We start from the raw sequence: 22,056 nt of genomic DNA, 5'->3' as shown, positions 1-22,056 counted from the left end.
AAAAAGTGACAAAAATTCAACCAAAAAGTGACAAAAATTCAACAAAAATTCAACAAAATGTGACAAAAACTCAACCAAAAAGTGACAAAAATTCAACAAAAAAGTGACAAAAATTAAACAAAAATGTGACAAAAATTCAACAAAAAAGTGACAAAAATTCAACAAAAATGTGACAAAAATTCAACAAAAATGTGACAAAAATTCAACAAAAATTTGACAAAAAATCAACAAAAATGTGACAAAAATTCAACAAAAAAGTGACAAAAATTCAACAAAAAAGTGACAAAAATTCAACAAAAATTCAACAAAAATTCAACCAAAAAGTGACAAAAAATAAACAAAAATGTGACAAAAATTCAACCAAAAAGTGATGAGGTGCTACACAGGCCTATATAACAGCCAAAGAGGACAGAATGCATTTGGTTTAGGCGGGTGGTAAGAGCTTAAATAGAGATGGAACTAGAGTTGAACAATTGAACAATGATGAAGTGACAAAAGGGGAGAAAAAACACTCCATATTTTCTCCCAGTTCTTCCCGTTTTGTTTCAGAATTCTTTCCCCCTGAACATTCCCCTGAATAACCCCGTGTGAAGAGTTTGAGAACCGCAGATCCACGTGGCGACAAAGTGAACTGACCACATCCTCTGCTTGGACTTGGGGTCCATCCCCGACGACGGCTCGTCCAGCAGAACGATCTGAGGGTTTCCCAGCATGCTCAGCGCGAAGCACAGCTGCACAGAGGAGACGCCGGTCAGACTTTCACACACGGAACTGTTTAAGCCCAAGCACCAGGACAAACAGGACGGATCAGCTGGAAAAACACAGTGAACACGGACAGACAGGGGGCGCTGTGGCCAGAGCGAGGCGGAGGAAGTCAGTCAGCAAGTCCTTCTCTACAGGCCTCAACCACTTCAAGATCATATAAAAGTATATTATAGAACACTATGTCAAAGGCCTTCGAGGCTTCAAAAGGGAATCGAAAGTTTTCCTTTATCCTTTTATAGTCGAGTAAAAAAATCTGAAAAAAGGCTCCGTTAACACTTTTGTGGTTCCGGAATGTTAGGGGCAACCTTGTTTTTATGTTAATATAAGATGTTGGGAACATATTTCATGAATATGCCAATATCGCCTTCGTTTGTTTTTTATTAAAGAAATAAGAAGAGAATGTTTACCAAAAAGTCTGTCAGATAAAATGAAATATCTGCAATATTAAACAAGATTTTTTTCATGAAATTTGCACTGTATGTGTAGTTTGACATTATCTCATTTCACAGGAAATGTTAGATTTATAGATTTAAAAATGAACAAATTATGTCAGTTTTGTCATAGTGGAAACAAGATGGCTGCCATAACTGAACTGGCTGATAGTCAGTTCAATTGTTGTATCTTCAAAACGATACCGGATTTTCTGAAATAATTTACACAGTATATACACTATATCAGCCTCATGACGTGTGCAACATTCCATCTTCATCGGTTAATGCATCAATAAATTACATTCAATTTAATCTGTGAATGTTAACTGAAATGGCTCATTTCCATCCATGTGCTGTTGTCACATAACATGAAATATCTTCAACATTTTCTCATGAAATTTGCACTATTAAGGCTGAACATGGTCATGATCGTTGTTTGGAATTACAAGACCCTGCAGTTGTTTTTCTTGACCACTGCTTTCAGCCGAACGAAGCGAGACCTACGTCTGGACTAAGGTCACATGACTGTCTCATAAAGGCGTCCAGAAGAGGAGACAATAATAAGAATGAGGAAAGTGTCCGTTTGTGAATCCGGTCACTTCAGGAGGAGGAGGGCAGGACCGCACACACCGGAGAACGACCAGGGCAGGACATCGAGGCGGTTTGAAGGACCCGACACTCATCTCACAGGAGCAGTCAGACCAAAACTCGTCAGGCCCCGGTTCTCGCACATGTCCCGAATAGAGGAAACAACAGCGTAACAACACGTGACCCGAGCGCAGCCTTTTACGCATCACCTGGAGGTTTAGGGAAGCAGAATATATCCCAGCGCTTCAAGCACCCACTGCTCTCGCCCCGCACTGACCAGCTGAACTTACAGATGAACTACACTCAAACATGTCCTTTGGAAAAGCCGATAAAGCCAACACACCGAGACGCTTTGAAACACAGTGAAGAAAAGCCGGTAATATTATTTTCTCGTGAGTGAGAGGGCGAGTGAGCGCTGCTGTGGGTTATGTGTCTTAGCCAGGCGCTCTTCCAGGATCCGTACGCCGAAAAAAGCTAGGTCTGAAGACAAGAGGAGGTCCGAGGCACAGCCGACTTGTAGTAAAAATCCTTTATTTTATGAGGGACACCAACGCGTTTCGACCGCTTAGGTCTTCATCAGGGCAGACACTGTCCCTCATAAAATAAAGGATTTTTACTACTACTTTTACTACTACTCGGACCTCCTTTTGTCTACAATATTATTTTCTTGAAAGGGGATCCGCCATGGAGGAAAACACAGGCTTTTAACCTTCTGCAGTGACACAGACGAGTCTCTGGCCTGTGACAGAAAGGGGGCGCTGAAAACTGAGTTTGGAGGGACGAGAGGAGCAGCAGAAAGATAAACTCGAGTCTGTCCCCAGCTCGTTATTAACCTGCAAACACGTTTTCTCTCTCTTACGACACTGACCTGTTGTATTTTACTTTTGATAAATGGCTTGCCTTGAAAAAAAACTTGAGACTGGGACCCGTGAGACTCCCTCGGGCAGTCAGAGGAGGACAGTCCTGCGGGGGCGCTCGGGAGAGGGCAGGAGGTCTCTGGGTGTGAGACTGGTCCTGCAACACCAAGAAGAGCCTCCACTTTCTGAGGAGACTGAGTTTCCTGACTCCAAAATGGCCGCCTCTTGCAGATTTACATCCTGTTACTGGTTTTAGGAAAGTTTCACGCACCAGCCATGGGGGGCGGGTTCCACGCTGACCTTTGTGGGCGAGGTTGACTGAAAATAAACCCTGACCGGACATTATCATTATCAGACAAGTGTCCAGAGGTTTCAGAACTGGGGCTGGTTCTACATTCCTGACTTTTGAATCCAGCAGAGTTTCTTCCACTTAAACCTTCAGATTTCTACATTAAAATCACACATTTCTTTGCCTTTTTGAGCAGCTCTAACCAAAGCAACAAGACAAACAATAAGAATCATCAGCAACAACATCCCAGAGTCCCGAAGCAGCTGACTGAGCGACAGACAGAGTTTTTCAGCAGGATTTGGACACGAGCAGCAGAAAAAGAGAGACGTTATTTACTCTGTTATTCATTACCTCGGCAGCTGCAGCCAGAGTGGATCCATCGCTGGCCTGTTATTTCTCTACACAGGTGGAATCGTTACCAAACGCTGCCCTGTTTTCCTGAGCACATTTTAAACACAGTGATCTTTGCGCCTCTGCGGGGACAGTACCTTCCTCTTGGTTCCCGCCGACAGAGTCTTGGCCTGTTTGTTCAGATGTTCCTTCAGCTCCAGAGCGTCCACCACTCTGCCAAAGCACACACAGAGCAAACGTGAAGCTCTCGCTGAAGTCCTCCGAAACAAATCACATTCAGCTTCTTTTTAAAGACACGATGAAAATGCCACATTAGATCATTTTGAAAGTGTCAGTTCAGCATCAATTCTTTTATAAGTACATTTTTAATGAACCTTTGTTGACGTCAACGACCTTTAGTTGGAAAACTGGGAAAGTTGATGCTACGATGCTCTGTGATAAACATCATGACACCACAGCAGTGTTTCCTTAAAGAGGGGGTGTTCTGCTTTTTTCAATCACATAGCACCAGTCTATATCACACTACAATGATGACAAACCTTCTGTTGGTCTGTAAATGCAGTAAATTAGAATAACTGCCTTCAAAATGGCTGCCCTAAACGTCTTGAAATAGGCCTCTGTCTCTTTAACCCCTTAACTCCCACCTGAACCGAGCACATTTTCTCCAGTTTGGCTTTACCCCAGTCCAAAAGCTTCTGGAAAAAAGCTGTGAAAATAGCAACAAAACTGAGATGAAAACAATGATGGAAATGTGACAAAAAAGTGACGAAAAATTCCAGAAAAAGTGGAAAAAATGTCACAAAAATGTCACAAGAAATTGACAAAAAATTGACGAAAAATTAACAAAAATATGACAAAAATTTGATAAAAATTTGACAAATGACAAAAATTGAAGAAAAAATGACAAAAATTTCACAAAAAAATTACTAAAATATGACAAAAAATTGATAAAAATTTGACAAAAAATGACAAAAAAATTGAAGAAAAAGTGACAAAAATGAGTTAAACACCCAACAAAAAAAAAGATGGAAAAAAAATCTGTTGACGTGAGGAAAAAGATCCTTTCGGTTCAGGCGGGAGTTAAGAGGTCACGAACCTCTGAGCCTTTAGACACGCCCCCTCCACACGCTGTCTGTGGCATCAGTGGGGAGGGGGTTCTGCTGAGGAGCAGTGGTTGGTTACTCGGCTGGTGACGAAAGCTCGGAGGCGTCTCCAGGAGGTGGGGGCGTTCCTAGGAGGACTCAGGCAAACCTATCCCTAAAATGGCCGCCATCAGAGTTTTTACAGATTACTCAGAAATACGTGAATGTGCCAAGGCAACACTTCAGGCAGGTTTTTAATGAGGGAGTGACAGAATAACATGATGGAAAGCTTGAAAAAGTCCATTTTGCAGAATACCCCCCCTTTAACTTTGCGAAAGGAGTGAAACAGCGCCCCCAATTTGACGCGGGTGGCCAAAAAGTGTACTGCACCCATGATCCAGAATGAATGAGAGAAAGTTGGTATAAAACCAGATATAGCGCAAAAGCAGGTCACCCTCTGACGGGCCAAAGAAACTACTTTAAACAAAAAGGCAGAAAAAAAACACTTTCCAACTTTTTCTTAATTTTTCCACATTTTTTTTTTGCACTTTTTATCCAATTATTTAACTTTTTTCCACTTTCCCATATTATTCAACCCACCACTCCTCACATTTTTTTCTCCAATTTTGTTGCCCCAAACTACTATTTATTTTCCCACATTTTCCCCCAAATTTTACATTTTTTCCATCCATTTATTTTTTTTTTTTCAAAATCTTTCACTTTTATTTTTTCAATTTCCCCCCTTTTTTATTTTCTAACTAGTGTTTCCCTTTTTATTTTATGTCAAATGCTGATGACCAAAAGCATCAATATAAATATAAAGATTATTTTCTGTTCCTGCTTTCGATACTTTTATTTTTTCTAAACAGTAGTAACTGATGCCAGTCTGGTTTGGTTACTTTTTGATGATGCCGGGGACGTCCTCTCCCCGGATGCCCTTCACGGCGGCGTAGATCTCCAGATGCTCCTGGAGGGTGACTCTGGGCCACAGGGGGCTGAGCTGAGGGCAGTACCCCACGTGGTCCACAGGAGAGTCCCCTAAGATCACCTGGAAAACAGAGAAGACCAGGAGAAACATCACCAGGTCTGAACCAGGAGAAACACCAGAACCTGCCTCACAGACTGATCCCCCTGATGTTTCTCCTCACCACAGACTGACCCCTGAAGGCTCCCGTACCTGTCCTGACGTCGGGTCCGTGTCTCCTGATAACATGTGCATGACGGTCGTCTTCCCGGCTCCGTTTGGACCCAGCAAACCCAGAACTTCTCCTGAAAACGTGCATCTGATTTAAGCTTCACGTGAATCTACATTTAAACCAGAAACATCTCCGATCTTCACCTTTCTTGACGCAGAAGGAGACGTTCTTCGTGGCCACGTTTCTCTTTTTGCTGAAGGAAAATCCCTCTCTCTTTCCTTTGTAGATCTTCCTCAGGTTACTCACCACCACCACGGGTTTCTGAACGGAAACAACGGGTTTAAAACCTGTTAAGGACCACCTGAACCGAGCACATTTTCTCCAGTTTGGCTTTACCCCAATCCAAAAGCTTCTGGAAAAAGCTGTGAAAATGGCAACAAAACTGAGACGAAAACAATGACAAAAAATGACCCAAAAAAGACAAAAAGTGACGAAAAAATGACAAAAAATGTGACAAAAATGTGACAAAAATGTGACAAAAAAAGACAAAAAAGTGACAAAAAAATGACAAAAACTGAAAAAATGACAAAAAAATGACTAAAAAATGACCAAAAATGTGACAAAAAAAATGACAAAAAGTGAAAAAAATCACAAAAAAATCACAAAAAATGACAAAAAAAATGACAAAAAAATGACTAAAAATGTGACAAAAAATGACAAAAAATGTGACAAAAAAAGTGACAAAAATGACAAAAAAGTGACAAAAATGTGAAAAAAATGTGACAAAAAATTGCAAAAAAAGACAAAAAGTGACAAAAAAATCACAAAAAATGAAAAAAATGACAAAAAAATGACAAAAAAAGACAAAAAAGGACAAAAAAATGACAAAAAAATGACAAAAATGACAAAAAATATGACAAAAAATGACAAAAAAGTGATTAAAAAATGACAAAAAAAGACAAAATATGTGACAAAAAATGTGACAAAAAAGTGACAAAAAAATGACAAAAATGTGACAAAAAATTATAAAAATGTGACAAAATAGACAAAAAAAGACAAAAAAAAAAGACAAAAAAATGACAAAAAAAATGACAAAAAAGTTACAAAAATGAGTTGAAAACACCCCCAAAAAAGATGGAAAAAAAATCTTGATGACGTGAGGAAAAAGATGTAGATTTAGATTGAGAGATAGATTGAAAGATTTAGATGAGTTTTGTAGATCTTAGCTTTCACATGAGGCGTTACACTGGCCTACAGGATTTGGGTAAAGCTGAACTGGAGAAAAGGCTCTCGGTTCAGGCGGGAGTTAAGATGTTAAGGTTCATTTAAAGGAGACGCTGCAGGAGAACCGGTGAGGAACATCTGCTGTACCTCCTCACACGGCTGACAGTTCAGAGCCTCCTTCACCCGGACTCGCTCCATCTTCACGTCCTCGTCCTCGTTCTCCGTCTCCTCCGGGACTCGCTCCTGACGAGACTTGGACTTGGAGGAAATCCTGGTTCAAAACAAAAACGGGTTATGAGACTCTGGCTCTGAATCCTGCTCCTGTGAAGGTGTGAACGAGTGAAGAAGCACCTGCAGAGCTGGTCCGTCTTCAACGTGCTGCCTCCAAACCGGATCTCCATCCAGCGCAGCAGGAACAGCAGCACGATGCTCTGCAGGTACGGCTGCAACACAGACACCAGAGGTTTAGAGATATTAAACATCTGCAGGAGAGCACTGACAGACAGATGAGGGAAAACGGTCATTTCATAATCTTAATAAGGCAGTTTATTTACAAACATGGCCAAAATGTTCAGCAGCAAAACCTAAATAATGCACAGAGCCAGGTTTAAATGTGTGGTTTTATTCGTGACATAGATTGAGATTTGCTTGAGGGATTAGTTTACTTTTTCCATAAGTTCTATAGAGCTGTATCTACCTGGAACCGTATTCAGTGTCAGACCTGGCATAAAAAGTGGGCAGGACAGGAGGGGGGACAGACTCACATTGCGATGTTGTGGTGCCGCCCCCTCCCCATGCTTTCCCCAGACCTGTGGAAGCCGGTGGTTTGCGAGGGGGGGTTCTCTTGTACACGCGTAACATGCTGATGCAGCGCAATGTTTAATAAAGATTAAAGAAATAAAAGTGTCCCTCCGCTGCTGCAGATCCAAGCTGAGCGGGCGGGACAGAGAGGCCTCGCGCTGGACACCGTTCGAATGCACAAAGTTACGAAATGTACAGGATTTAACTGATCAGAAACTGTCATATCGGCTGTGGAGGAGTTACAGAGTTATGCAGCAGTTACAAGAAAACTGTAGCGTGTTGGAACATTTGAGCTACAGCTGCAGGATTCTTGGAGCGGCTGAATTGGAAAAAAAGAAAAAAAAGTTGCTCTGCGCCCTGTAAAATGTGCTTCTTTCTTTTGGACTGAGCTGTGGCGACACAAGGAGCATCATCAGGAGGTAAAGACTGAGACACGATGGAAACGTCTCCTTAAAACTCAGGTCAGACCTGGTGTTGTGGCACTTGAGGCGTGTGTGGTTTATTTATGGAAAACTGTTGTTGTTTTGGTGTTAGGGGTGTGCGCATTGATCTACTGTATCAAAGATTCTAATGAAGACAAGGCAGCGCGATGTAAAGAGGAACATGATGTGAAGGTTTCCACAGAAGAGCAGCTCCGAGTGCTGCTTGTAATGAACCAGCCTCAGTCGCCTCTTTTTCTTAAATAACACCCTCTAGTGGCGCCACATGCAAGATCGCACGTGCACCATGTTGCGTTTAGAGTTACGCACGGACTGCGCCAGTCACAAGATCTGGCCCAATGTCACTTAAAGGTGTTACTTCAGGTCCGAAGTGCCGTCATGCACGAGCTTTATATAGAACCTGCAGTTACACGTATGACCTGAGGAGGCAGTAGTGAGCATAAAATGACCAACTTGCATCTAGTCCCTTTAAGTAAATAAGATTTAAATAAATAAAACATTGTTGTAAATGTTTGTTGTGACGTACGGCCAGCACGGCGATCAGCAGGTTCTTCCATAAGAAGTTATCCTCATTCAGAGACGGGAGGAACGTGGCCTGGAGGAGAAACAGCAGAGGTGTTTGTGTAGCAGAAGTACTACAGTAGAAGTACTACAGTAGAAGTACTATAGTAGAAGTAGTAGTAGTAGTAGTAGTACCTTGGTGATGGAGTTGAGGCAGCCCATGAGTGGATACAGTGGGTTCAGCAAACACAGCGCGTTGTGGAGGTTCCTGGTCAGACCCGGACTGTCGTTAACGAAGGTGAGCTGCACCAGAGACGCCGACACCACACACACCTGACCACCAGGGGGAGCCAGAGAGATGTTAGCAAAGGGACCAGAGGGGGAGCCAGAGAGACGTTAGGAAGGGACCAGAGGGGGAGCCAGAGAGACGTTAGGAAGGGGACCAGAGGGGGAGCCAGAGAGAGACGTTAGGAAAGAGACCAGAGAGGGAGCCAGAGAGACGTTAGGAAGGGACCAGAGGGGGAGCCAGAGAGACGTTAGGAAGGGACCAGAGGGGGAGCCAGAGAGACGTTAGCAAAGGGACCAGAGGGGGAGCCAGAGAGACGTTAGGAAGGGGACCAGAGGGGGAGCCAGAGAGACGTTAGGAAGGGGACCAGAGGGGGAGCCAGAGAGACGTTAGGAAGGGGAGCAGAGGGGGAGCCAGAGAGACGTGAGGAAGGGACCAGAGGGGGAGCCAGAGAGAGACGTGAGCAAAGGGACCAGAGGGGGAGCCAGAGAGACGTTAGGAAAGGGACCAGAGGGGGAGCCAGAGAGACGTTAGGAAAGGGACCAGAGGGGGAGCCAGAGAGACGTTAGTAAAGGGACCACAAGGGGAGCCAGAGAGACGTTAGGAAAGGGACCAGAGGGGGAGCCAGAGAGACGTTAGGAAAGGGACCAGAGGGGGAGCCAGAGAGACGTTAGGAAGGGGACCAGAGGGGGAGCCAGAGAGAGACGTGAGCAAAGGGACCAGAGGGGGAGCCAGAGAGACGTTAGTAAAGGGACCACAAGGGGAGCCAGAGAGACGTTAGGAAGGGGACCAGAGGGGGAGCCAGAGAGAGACGTTAGGAAAGGGACCAGAGGGGGAGCCAGAGAGACGTTAGTAAAGGGACCACAAGGGGAGCCAGAGAGACGTTAGGAAGGGGACCAGAGGGGGAGCCAGAGAGACGTTAGGAAGGGGACCAGAGGGGGAGCCAGAGAGACGTTAGGAAGGGGAGCAGAGGGGGAGCCAGAGAGACGTTAGGAAAGGGACCAGAGGGGGAGCCAGAGAGACGTTAGTAAAGGGACCAGAGGGGGAGCCAGAGAGACGTTAGTAAAGGGACCAGAGGGGGAGCCAGAGAGACGTTAGTAAAGGGACCAGAGGGGGAGCCAGAGACGTTAGGAAGGGGACCAGAGGGGGAGCCAGAGAGACGTTAGGAAGAGGAGCAGAGGGGGAGCCAGAGAGACGTTAGGAAAGGGACCAGAGGGGGAGCCAGAGAGACGTTAGCAAAGGGACCACAAGGGGAGCCAGATAGGCGTTAGCAAAGGGACTCGAGGACATAGAAGAAAATGTGACAGAAATTTGACAAAAAATGTGACAAAAAGACAAAAAGTGACGAAAAAAGTGACGAAAAAATGACAAAAAATGTGACAAAAAAAAAAATATTTGACAAAAATGTGACAAAAAAATGACAAAAAAGTGAGGAAAAAATGACTAAAATAATGACAAAAAAAATGACAAAAAAAGACAAAAAATGACAAAAAAGTGACGAAAAAATGACAAAAAAAGACAAAAAAATGACGAAAAATGTGACAAAAAAATAACAAAAAAAGGCAAAAATGTGAGAGAAATGTGACAAAAAAGAGACAACAAGTGACCACAAAAATGACAAAAAATGACCAAAAAAAGACGTTGAAACGTTAGGAAGGGGACCAGAGAGGGAGCCAGAGAGAGACGTTAGGAAAGGGACCAGAGGGGGAGCCAGAGAGACGTTAGTAAAGGGACCAGAGGGGGAGCCAGAGAGACGTTAGTAAAGGGACCAGAGGGGGAGCCAGAGAGACGTGAGCAAAGGGACCAGAGGGGGAGCCAGAGAGACGTTAGCAAAGGGACCAGAGGGGGAGCCAGAGAGACGTTAGGAAGGGACCAGAGGGGGAGCCAGAGAGACGTTAGGAAGGGACCAGAGGGGGAGCCAGAGAGACGTTAGCAAAGGGACCAGAGGGGGAGCCAGAGAGATGTTAGCAAAGGGACCAGAGGGGGAGCCAGAGAGACGTTAGGAAGGGGACCAGAGGGGGAGCCAGAGAGACGTTAGCAAAGGGACCAGAAGGGGAGCCAGAGAGACGTTAGCAAAGGGACTCGAGGACATAGAAGAAAATGTGACAGAAATTTGACAAAAAATGTGACAAAAAGACAAAAAGTGACCAAAAAAGTGACCAAAAAGTGACAAAAAAATGACGAAAAAATGACAAAAAAATTACAAAAAAATTACAAAAATGTGACAAAAAAATGACAAAAAAGTGACGAAAAAATGACAAAAAAAATGACCAAAAAAATGACCAAAAAAATGACAAAAAAAGGCAAAAAAATTACAAAAAAAGACAAAAATGTGAGAGAAATGTGACAAAAAAGAGACAACAAGTGACCACAAAAATGACAAAAAATGACCAAAAAAAGACGTTGAAACGTTAGGAAGGGGACCAGAGAGGGAGCCAGAGAGAGACGTTAGGAAAGGGACCAGAGGGGGAGCCAGAGAGACGTTAGGAAGGGGACCAGAGGGGGAGCCAGAGAGACGTTAGGAAGGGGACCAGAGGGGGAGCCAGAGAGACGTTAGCAAAGGGACCAGAGGGGGAGCCAGAGAGACGTTAGGAAGGGGACCAGAGGGGGAGCCAGAGAGACGTTAGCAAAGGGACCAGAGGGGGAGCCAGAGAGACGTTAGGAAGGGGACCAGAGAGGGAGCCAGAGAGACGTTAGCAAAGGGACCAGAGGGGGAGCCAGAGAGACGTTAGGAAGGGGACCAGAGGGGGAGCCAGAGAGACGTTAGGAAGGGGACCAGAGGGGGAGCCAGAGAGACGTTAGGAAGGGGACCAGAGGGGGAGCCAGAGAGACGTTAGGAAGGGGACCAGAGGGGGAGCCAGAGAGACGTTAGGAAGGGGACCAGAGGGGGAGCCAGAGAGACGTTAGCAAAGGGACCAGAGGGGGAGCCAGAGAGACGTTAGCAAAGGGAGCAGAGGGGGAGCCAGAGAGACGTTAGGAAAGGGACCAGAGGGGGAGCCAGAGAGACGTTAGGAAAGGGACCAGAGGGGGAGCCAGAGAGACGTTAGGAAGGGGACCAGAGGGGGAGCCAGAGAGACGTTAGCAAAGGGACCAGAGGGGGAGCCAGAGAGACGTTAGCAAAGGGACCAGAGGGGGAGCAAGAGAGACGTTAGGAAGGGGACCAGAGGGGGAGCCAGAGAGACGTTAGCAAAGGGACCAGAGGGGGAGCCAGAGAGACGTTAGCAAAGGGACCAGAGGGGGAGCCAGAGAGATGTTAGGAAAGGGACCAGAGGGGGAGCAAGAGAGATGTTAGGAAAGGGACTCGAGGACATAGATGAAAATGTGACAGAAATGTGACAGAAAAGTGACCAAAAAAGTGAAAAAAAATTGACAAAAAAATTGACAAAAAAGTGAAAAAAAATTGACAAATAAATTGACAAAAAAAGACAAAAAAATGACAAAAAATGTGACAAAAAAATTGACAAAAAAGTGACAAAAAATTGACAAAAAATGACAAAAAAAGACAAAAAAATGACAAAAAATATGACAAAAAATTAACAAAAAATGACAAAAAAAGACAAAAAAGTGACAAAAAAATGACAATGTGACGAAAAACTTACAACAAAATGACAAAAAATGTGACATTTTTTTCAAAAAAGACAAAAAAATTACAAAAAAAGACGAAAAAATGACAAAAAAAATGACAAAAAATGACAAAAAAAGACAAAAATGTTACAAAAAAATAACAAAAAATTTGACAAAAATGTGAGAGAAATGTGACCAAAAAAGTAAACAAGTGACCACAAAAAGACGTTAAAACGTTAGGAAGGGGACCAGAGAGGGAGCCAGAGAGACGTTAGGAAGGGACCAGAGGGGGAGCCAGAGAGACGTTAGGAAGGGGACCAGAGGGGGAGCCAGAGAGACGTTAGCAAAGGGACCAGAGGGGGAGCCAGAGAGACGTTAGGAAGGGGACCAGAGGGGGAGCCAGAGAGACGTTAGGAAAGGGACCAGAGGGGGAGCCAGAGAGACGTTAGCAAAGGGACCAGAGGGGGAGCCAGAGAGACGTTAGTAAAGGGACCAGAGGGGGAGCCAGAGAGACGTTAGGAAAGGGACCAGAGGGGGAGCCAGAGAGACGTTAGGAAGGGGACCAGAGGGGGAGCCAGAGAGACGTTAGGAAAGGGACCAGAGGGGGAGCCAGAGAGACGTTAGGAAGGGGACCAGAGGGGGAGCCAGAGAGACGTTAGCAAAGGGACCAGAGGGGGAGCCAGAGAGACGTTAGCAAAGGGACCAGAGGGGGAGCCAGAGAGATGTTAGGAAAGGGACCAGAGGGGGAGCAAGAGAGATGTTAGGAAAGGGACTCGAGGACATAGATGAAAATGTGACAGAAATGTGACAGAAAAGTGACCAAAAAAGTGAAAAAAAATTGACAAAAAAATTGACAAAAAAGTGAAAAAAAATTGACAAATAAATTGACAAAAAAAGACAAAAAAATGACAAAAAATGACAAAAAAAGACAAAAAAATGACAAAAAATATGACAAAAAATATGACAAAAAATTAACAAAAAATGACAAAAAAAGACAAAAAAGTGACAATAATGTGACGAAAAACTTACAACAAAATGACAAAAAATGTGACATTTTTTTCAAAAAAGACAAAAAAATTACAAAAAAAGACGAAAAAATTACAAAAAAAATGACAAAAAATGACAAAAAAAGACAAAAATGTTACAAAAAAATAACAAAAAATTTGACAAAAATGTGAGAGAAATGTGACCAAAAAAGTAAACAAGTGACCACAAAAAGACGTTAAAACGTTAGGAAAGAGACCAGAGGGGAAGCCAGAGAGACGTTAGGAAAGAGACTCGAAGAGAGAGATGTTATCAAATACGCAAGGACTGAACAACAAGGAGTGATCAGGATTACAGAGTCCTGGATTAGTCCTGGTTTAGCCCCAGTTTAGCCCCGGTTTAGTCCCGGTTTAGTCCTGACTCACCATCATAGAGATGACGGAGAAGAAGTCCCTGTTGCTCTGGACTCGAGCGAAGACGAAGGAGACGACGTAGGTGAAGAGGATCATGGCCGGACCGAAGCCGATGATGCACAAGACCTGAGGAGACACAGTTCAGTTACATCGTCTACAAGATCATATCGAATCTGTCTGGAAGATATGAGAAAAAAATCAGCATAACAAAAGGTAAAATATGGGGAGAAGTGGAGAAAATAGAAGGAGAAGTTCAGCAGAGTAACAGCAGGGGGCGCCGTACCACCGCGGTGAGGTTGCTGGAGCTGAGCAGGTTGCCGGTGTGGAAGCTGAAGAGGATGGCCGTCATGGCGGAGAGGATGAGGTAGAAGAAGGGGATGTCCACCGCCGCCTGGCCGCACCAGTACGCCGAGGGCAGCAGGCCGGAGATACGCAGCGTCGAGCGGCACTTTATCTGAGGAGAAACACAAACGGCTGCAGGTGAAGAAGAAGCTACATGTGGAGACGTCAATATGAAACTGAAGCTGTAGATCATATCAGATCACATGTTAATGAGACAAAATGTATTGCATTGTCATTTTACCTTTTCATTTGATATTTTTGACAAAGCTAAATTATTTTGTTATATTTTAGTCACAAAGATTTGCTCAGATGGATTTTGTATCTTGTTCAATTCATCATTTTGAAACATTTCATTTAATATAATATAATACCGTAAATTTTCTAATATTGGCCTGTATTCCATTAGCGGCCGGGTCTCCGACAGAGGCCGGGTTTGCGGCTGGCGGGGGCAAATTAAAGCCGGTCTCTGAAACAGGCCGGGACTTTTATTAGAAACTATAGCAGTAGAAATATTCCCCATGTTAGGAATTTGTCTCATACTGGTGTAAATGAAAACTCACGTGCAGGAAGTAACAAACTGAACCCGGGCCGAGGGGGACGCTGCGGAGGAGCTGATCCCAGCGTAACTTTGACACAGATTTAGCCACTTTTCAAACCTCCTGTGACCATATTTGGAAACAGGGCAACAAATGTTGTGTGACCCTCCAGGGTTTTAATAAAGTCTCCATCGCGTCTTCAAAGCACGTCCAGCTGCTCCGTGTGCAGGTCAGTCCCACGCCTCAAAATAACTCCTCCCATCAGCGCGAGCGTCTCGTCTTCTCTCGGGTCAGTCTCATGATCGATCACAAACACAAACGCTCCGTCTAAACTCGCCTTTTACACAAGATAACAACAAATAATCCGGTCCACGGTAAAAACGAAACAGAAACCTGCAGTGACACTGATGTCAAAGCTCCGCTAACAGCAACGAAACACTTCCTGTTGTCCCGACAAAATAAAAGGCGTCAATGTTCCAGCCGCTGGGAGAGGGTTTGAAATGTTCATTAATAAATGAAACTAATATTTTAGGTGCAAATGGACACAAATCTCGTTATTCTTCATTTTCCTGGTCGTCCCGGCCTATATTAGAGCATTTACGGTATACAGGTTTAAATGATGTTTTATTGGTTCACAGCTCATAAAATCTTCCACATGTAAAGTCTGTAAAGTGTGGAGTTTGTAGGAGCAACTTCAGTGCAGATGTTAAAGAGTGGAATGAAATCCTCATTTGGAGAAAACTGCCTGTTTTTTTTTTAACCTTTCCAAACTTTTCAAAATTTCCCCCAAATTTCCCAAACTTTATTGAAACTTTTCTAAAAAGTTCCACATTTCCAAATTTGTTCAATTTTTAAAACTGTTCCAATTTTTTTAGAACATTTTCCAACATTTAAAAAAAAAAAAATCCAACCTTAATTTTTCCTCCCAAAAAATGTTCAAACCTTTTCAAACTTTTCCCCAAAAAATCCACAATCTTCCAAAACTTTTCCAAACTGTCTCCCACAAAGGAAATGCCCATATTTGGATTACAGTGTCATCTCGGTCAAAGCCTTTCCTGCTACACGTGGACACCAAACATGTCAGTATTTGTGAATGAATGAGCGTGGGAAAGACCAGGGAGCGTTGGAGTCACTTCCTGGGTAAATCTCAGTGAATAAACATGTTAAAGGGAGAGTTTGTGCCGTTTCCTGACCTCTCTGTCTCGGGTGTGGTCCATGGCGAAGTAGGCGGGCATCCCGGCCGCCAACATGCCCAGGATGATGGCCTCGATGTAAACCAGGGCGTAGGACGTGGCGTCGGGGATTTTCTACAAAGAAGAAAACGTCGGTTTATAAAAAAGTCGTTTATGGAAGCAGGTCCTGTTTTCACTCACGAAGTCGAAGGGTTTGGTCCAGGTGCGGATGCGCTGAGTCCCGTTGAGGCCGCGCAGCAGAGCGTTACTCAGGACGTTCACGGCCATGGGCAGAGAGTGGACCGTGGTGCTGTTGAAGGCCAGGATGTACCGGAAACCCTGCAGACAGACACGTGTGTGAGGGAGAACTCTTTATGATGTTTAACCCCTTAACTCCCACCTGAACCGAGCACATTTTCTCCAGTTTGGCTTTACCCCAATCCAAAAGCTTCTGGAAAAAAGCTGTGAAAATAGCAACAAAACTGAGACGAAAACAATGATGGAAAAAAATTTGATGAAAAAGTGTGAAAAAATGACCAAAAAATTACAAAAATGTGACAAAAAACTTACAGAAATGACAAAAATGTGATATAAATATGACAAAAAAATTGCAAAAATATGAGAAAAAAATGAGAAAAAAATGAGAAAAATATGACAAAAATGTGACACAAAAATTACAAAAAATGTGACAAAAAATGACAAAAATGTTTAAAAAAAAGACAAAAAAATTGCTAAAATATGAAGAAAAAAATGAAAAAAAAATTGACAAAAATGTGACAAAAAAATAAAAATAAATGACAAAACTTTGACAAAAAAATTGCACAAATGTGACAAAAAATGACAAAAAAATGATAAAAAATGGACGAAAAAAGGACAAAAAATGTGACAAAAAAATGACAAAATGTGACAAAAAAATTACAAAAATGTGATAAAAATTAGAAAAAAAAATAGCAAAAATGTGACAAAAAAATGACCGAAATTTGATTAAAAATTGACCAAAAAAAGAAAAGAAAAAAAATGGAAAAAATGTGATAAAAATGTGACAAAAAAATTACAAAAACTGACCAAAAAATACATAAAAAATAACAAAAATGTGATAAAAAATTGACAAAAAAATGAGTTGAATACCCAACAAAAAAATGCTGAAAAAAAAATCTGATGACGTGAGGAAAAAGATCCTCTCGGTTCAGGCGGGAGTTAAGAGGTTAAAGAGCTGCCTGTTCGTGGTGCGTTCACTGACCTTGTTGGAGCCGGTCACGTTAATGGCGGCGCTGTGAGGAGCTGCAGACATGTAGTCGCTCTGTTTCATCATCTCCACCTGCAGGTCCTGAGCCTCCAGGTTATGGAGCAGGTCCGAGACGTCCGAGTCTGCGGCCGGAGGAAAACGAGGACAGAATTAATGAAAATAAAACAGGCCCCAGAACGCTGCCTTGGGGGACCCCTGAAGGACAAGGTTGGCATGGATGAAGGTCCTTTATATTGCTTTTAATTGCTTTATTTTCCCAAAACGTTTTACAGAATAAGACTTTTCTAGGTGTGCTCCCGTCCTTGTGTCTTTTACAAAAGCTGGGTCCCTCACGCTGACCTCTGACCAAGGGCTGTGCAATTAATGGAAATTCGATTACGATTTCGATTACAACAGTAAACGATTACAAAATTAGCATAATCACAAAAAAACGATTATAATTTTTTTATCTTTTTTTCTAATTATTATTATTTTTTTTGCTGGATTTTTGTCATTTTTTTCCTGGATTTTTGCTCCTTTTTTGCTGGATTTTTGTCATTTTTTTCCTGGATTTTTGTCATTTTTTTCCTGGATTTTTGTCACTTTTTTGCTGGATTTTTGTCACTTTTTTGCTGGATTTTTGTCACTTTTTTGCTGGATTTACGTCTTTTTTTTGATGGAATTTTGTCACTTTTTTTGCTGGATTTTTGTCTTTTTTTGCTGGATTTTTGTCACTTTTTGCTGGATTTACGTCTTTTTTTTGATGGAATTTTGTCACTTTTTTGCTGGATTTTTGTCACTTTTTTGCTGGATTTTTGTCACTTTTTTGCTGGATTTTTGTCATTTTTTGCTGGATTTTTGTCATTTTTTGCTGGATTTTTGTCACTTTTTTGCTGGATTTTTGTCTTTTTTTGATGGATTTTTGTCACTTTTTTGCTGGATTTTTGTCATTTTTTTCCTGGATTTTTGTCATTTTTTTCCTGGATTTTTGTCACTTTTTTTGATGGATTTTTGTCACTTTTTTGCTGGATTTTTGTCATTTTTTTGCTGGATTTTTGTCTTTTTTTGCTGGATTTTTGTCACTTTTTGCTGGATTTTTGTCATTTTTTCTGCTGGATTTTTGTCTTTTTTTGATGGATTTTTGTCATTTTTTTCCTGGATTTTTGTCTCTTTTTATGGATTTTTGTCACTTTTTTGCTGGATTTTTGTCATTTTTTTCCTGGATTTTTGTCTTTTTTTGCTGGATTTTTGTCATTTTTCTGCTGGATTTTTGTCACTTTTTTGCTGGATTTTTGTCATTTTTTTCCTGTATTTCTGTCACTTTTTGCTGGATTTTTGTCACTTTTTGCTGGATTTTTGTCATTTTTTTTTGCTGGATTTTTGTCATTTTTTATGGATTTTTGTCATTTTTTTGATAGATTTTTTTAAAGGCAACAAATAATCGTTTGAATAATCGTGATTTCAATTATGACAAAAATAATCGTGATTATTATTTTTTCAATAATCGAGCAGCCCTACTCTGACCTCTGACCTCTGACCTCTGACTTGGCGGCTTGTGTCGGTAAAAGCGTCTCGTACCGGAGGAGTTGTGCAGTAAGAGGCTGGTGGCGTATCGATGCGGCGCCTGGTTCCTCTTCAGCAGATACACGGGCAGGAACTCTCTGTCCGGGGAGTGGATCTGAATGTTCCCCGTGGCCAAGGACAGCACCAGGACGGCCGCCACGAACACCAGGAAGAGCGCCAAACTGGGGAGGGAGGTCAGCGTTACTGCCACGCAACTACAGCACTGGAGGTAAAGTGTGGGCGTCGCTCTCACGTGTAGACGAAGGCCTTCCTCTCCCTCCGCATGTTGAGCATGTGCAGCCAGGCCACGGCGCTGAACTGCTGCCTCCAGAGGGCGTGGCCTTTGACGGCGTCCGACTCAGAGAAGGTCAGGAGGCGCTGGTCCAGGTCGTCCACAGACGCGCTGTCGGCCTCGTCCTCCGGCTGCTCCCGGTTAAACACGCTGTAGTCTGGAGAGGAGAGGGTTAAAAACGCTGTAGTCTGAGAGGAGAGGGTTAAACACGCTGTAGTCTGAGAGGAGAGAGTTAAACACGCTGTAGTCTGAGAGGAAAATAAACACGCTGTAGTCTGGAGAGGAGAGGGTTAAACACGCTGTAGTCTGGAGAGGAGAGGGTTAAACACACTGTAGTCTGAGAGGAGAGGGTTAAACATGCTGTAGTCTGAGAGGAGAGGGTTAAACATGCTGTAGTCTGAGAGGAGAGGGTTAAACACACTGTAGTCTGAGAGGAGAGGGTTAAACACACTGTAGTCTGGAGAGGAGAGAGTTAAACACGCTGTAGTCTGGAGAGGAGAGGGTTAAATATGCTGTAGTCTGGAGAGGAGAGGGTTAAAAACGCTGTAGTCTGAGAGGAGAGGGTTAAACATGCTGTAGTCTGAGAGGAGAGGGTTAAACATGCTGTAGTCTGAGAGGAGAGGGTTAAACATGCTGTAGTCTGAGAGGAGAGGGTTAAACATGCTGTAGTCTGAGAGGAGAGGGTTAAACACGCTGTAGTCTGGAGAGGAGAGGGTTAAACATGCTGTAGTCTGAGAGGAGAGGGTTAAACATGCTGTAGTCTGAGAGGAGAGGGTTAAACACACTGTAGTCTGTGAGGAGAGACTTAACCTCTTAACTCCCGCCTGAGCCGAGAGGATCTTTTTCCTCACGTCATCAGATTTTTTTTTCCATCATTTTTTTGTTGGGTATTCAACTCATTTATGTAACTTTTTTGTCAATTTTTTGTCATTTATTTTTTGTCATTTTTTGTCACATTTTTGTAATTTTTTGTCACTTTTTTTAATTTTTTCGTCAATTTTTTTTAATCAAATTTTTGTCATTTTTCTGTCACATTTTTGTATTTTTTTTGTCCAATTTTTATTAAATTTTTTGAAATTTTTTGTCACATTTTTTATCATTTTTTTGTCATTTTTTTGGTAATTTTTTTGTCAATTTTTTATCAAATTTTTGTCATTTTTTGTCACATTTCTGTCATTTTTTCGTCAATTTCTTGTGACATTTTTACCACTTTTTCATCAATTTTTCGTCACTTTTTGGTCACATTTTTGTCATTTTTTTGTCACATTTTGTCACTTTTTTCGTCAATTTTTTGTCAATTTTTTGTCCTTTTTTGTTAAATTTTAGTAATTTTTTTGTCAATTTTTTGTCAATTTCTTGTGACATTTTTGCCACTTTTTCATCAATTTTTTTGTCACATTTTGTCACTTTTTTCATTTTTTCGTCAATTTTTTATCCATTTTTTTTCTTTTTTTGTTACATTTTTGTCATTTTTGTCGTCACATTTTTGTCATTTTTTTGTCACATTTTAATCAAATTCTGATTTTTTTTTTGTGCTTTTTTTTGTCACATTTTTATAAATTTTCTGTTATTTTTTTGTCAAATTTTTGTCATTTTTTCGTCAATTTTTTGTCACTTTTTTGTCACATTTCCATCATTGTTTTCGTCTCACTTTCGTTGCTATTTTCACAGCTTTTTTCCAGAAGCTTTTGGATTGGGGTAAAGCCAAACTGGAGAAAAAGTGCTCGGTTCAGGTGGGAGTTAAGGGGTTAAACACGCTGTAGTCTGGAAAGGAGGATTACAAACCGGCCTGGTCGACCTCAGCCTCCGCCTCCAGCCGCAGAAACACGTCCTCCAGCGTCGTCATGGAGACGCCGTAGTGAGTGATGCCGAGGTGAGGACAGGAGTCGAGCTCGGAGAACAGACCTGAGGAGGAGGAGGAGGAGGAAGAGGAGGATCATATCTCTGCAACAGCTGGAGTCACAAGTGTCTTCTCTCAGCACATGTGAACCAAGGTCCCCAATGGGAATTATTTGGGGAAACAATTGGGGAAAATTCAGGAAAAATTGGGGTGAAGAAATGTAAATTTAGGAATTAATTGAGGGAAAATTGGGGGAAAAGAAATTTAAAAAAGAAGGGAAAAATGTGAAATATTCAGGGAAAAATTTGGGAAAATTGGGAAATAATTTCGGGGAAGAAAATTTGTTTGAAAAATGGGAATTCATTGGGAATCAAATTGGGAAATGTGGATTTATTATTTTTTTCATTTAAAAAAATAATTGAATTCATTGAGGAAAAATTGGGGAAAAAATGAAAACTAAAAATTCAGGAACCTTAGTTTTAAGAAAATTAAAATTGGAAAAAAATTGAAAATAAGAGGAAAATTTGGTAAAAAAAAAAAAGAATATTTGGGAATTATTTGGGAAGAAAATTGGGAGAATGTAAAAAAATTTTTTAAAAAATTGAATTAATTGGGGAAAAATTTAGAAATTGGGGAAAAAATGTTTTCTTTCTTTTCAGGAACATTTGTTTCAAGAAAATGAAAATTTGAGAATTAATTGGGTAAAATTGAGAAAAAATGTTTAAAAAAGAAGTAAAAAAATTTAAATATTTTGGGGGAAAAATGGGAAAACTAGAAAATAATTTCGGGGAAGAAAATTAGTTTGAAAAATGGGAATTAATTGGGAATAAAATTGGGAAAATGAGGATTTATTTAAAAAAAATATTGAATTCATTGAGGAAAAATTGGAGGAAAAATGAAAAAAAAAAAAAAAAATCAGGAACATTTGTTTTAAGAAAATGAAAATTTAGGAATTAATTGGGAAAAAATTTGAAATATTTGGGGAAAATTTTGGGAAAACTAAGAAATAATTGGTGGAAGAAAACTGGTTCAAAAAAATGAAAATTTGGGAATTAATTGGGAAATTGTAGATTTATGATTTTTTTTTTATGGAAAAAATTGAAAAAATTGGGGGAAAATGGAAAAAAATAAATCTAAAATTCAGTAACATTAGTTTTAAAAAAATTAAAATTGGAAAATAATTGGGGGAAAATTTGGGGGGAAAATGGAAAAAAAAAATCAGGCAAAGTGGGAACATTTTGAAATTAATTGGGGGAAAATTGAGAAAAAATGTTTAAAAAAGAAGTCAAAAAATTAAAATTTTTTGGGGAAAAAATGGGAAAACTAGAAAATAATTTCGGGGAAGAAAATTAATGGGAATTCATTAGGAAAAAA

General features: G+C 41.5%; 1 protein-coding gene across 1 annotated transcript in view; it reads right to left on the bottom strand.

Annotated features, from left to right (window-relative positions):
- Nucleotides 1-22,056, bottom strand: part of abca5 (ATP-binding cassette, sub-family A (ABC1), member 5) — a 51,848-nt gene that overhangs the window by 6,265 nt on the left and 23,527 nt on the right. The window contains exons 17-33 of the mRNA XM_079577085.1: nt 20,628-20,747; nt 18,804-18,999; nt 18,566-18,732; nt 17,003-17,130; nt 15,964-16,101; nt 15,784-15,897; nt 13,996-14,166; nt 13,725-13,838; nt 8,661-8,798; nt 8,491-8,559; nt 7,075-7,166; nt 6,871-6,994; nt 5,703-5,820; nt 5,541-5,632; nt 5,263-5,411; nt 3,419-3,494; nt 637-731 (exon numbers count right to left, since the gene is read on the bottom strand). Of these exons, the coding sequence (XP_079433211.1) occupies nt 637-731; nt 3,419-3,494; nt 5,263-5,411; nt 5,541-5,632; nt 5,703-5,820; nt 6,871-6,994; nt 7,075-7,166; nt 8,491-8,559; nt 8,661-8,798; nt 13,725-13,838; nt 13,996-14,166; nt 15,784-15,897; nt 15,964-16,101; nt 17,003-17,130; nt 18,566-18,732; nt 18,804-18,999; nt 20,628-20,747 (2,101 nt within the window). The remainder of the gene's footprint in view (nt 1-636; nt 732-3,418; nt 3,495-5,262; nt 5,412-5,540; nt 5,633-5,702; nt 5,821-6,870; nt 6,995-7,074; nt 7,167-8,490; nt 8,560-8,660; nt 8,799-13,724; nt 13,839-13,995; nt 14,167-15,783; nt 15,898-15,963; nt 16,102-17,002; nt 17,131-18,565; nt 18,733-18,803; nt 19,000-20,627; nt 20,748-22,056) is intronic.

This window comes from Gobius niger, assembly GCF_951799975.1.
Source record: "Gobius niger genome assembly, chromosome: 19".
Lineage (NCBI taxonomy): Eukaryota > Metazoa > Chordata > Actinopteri > Gobiiformes > Gobiidae > Gobius > Gobius niger.
This window is presented reverse-complemented; position numbering and strand designations above follow the sequence as displayed.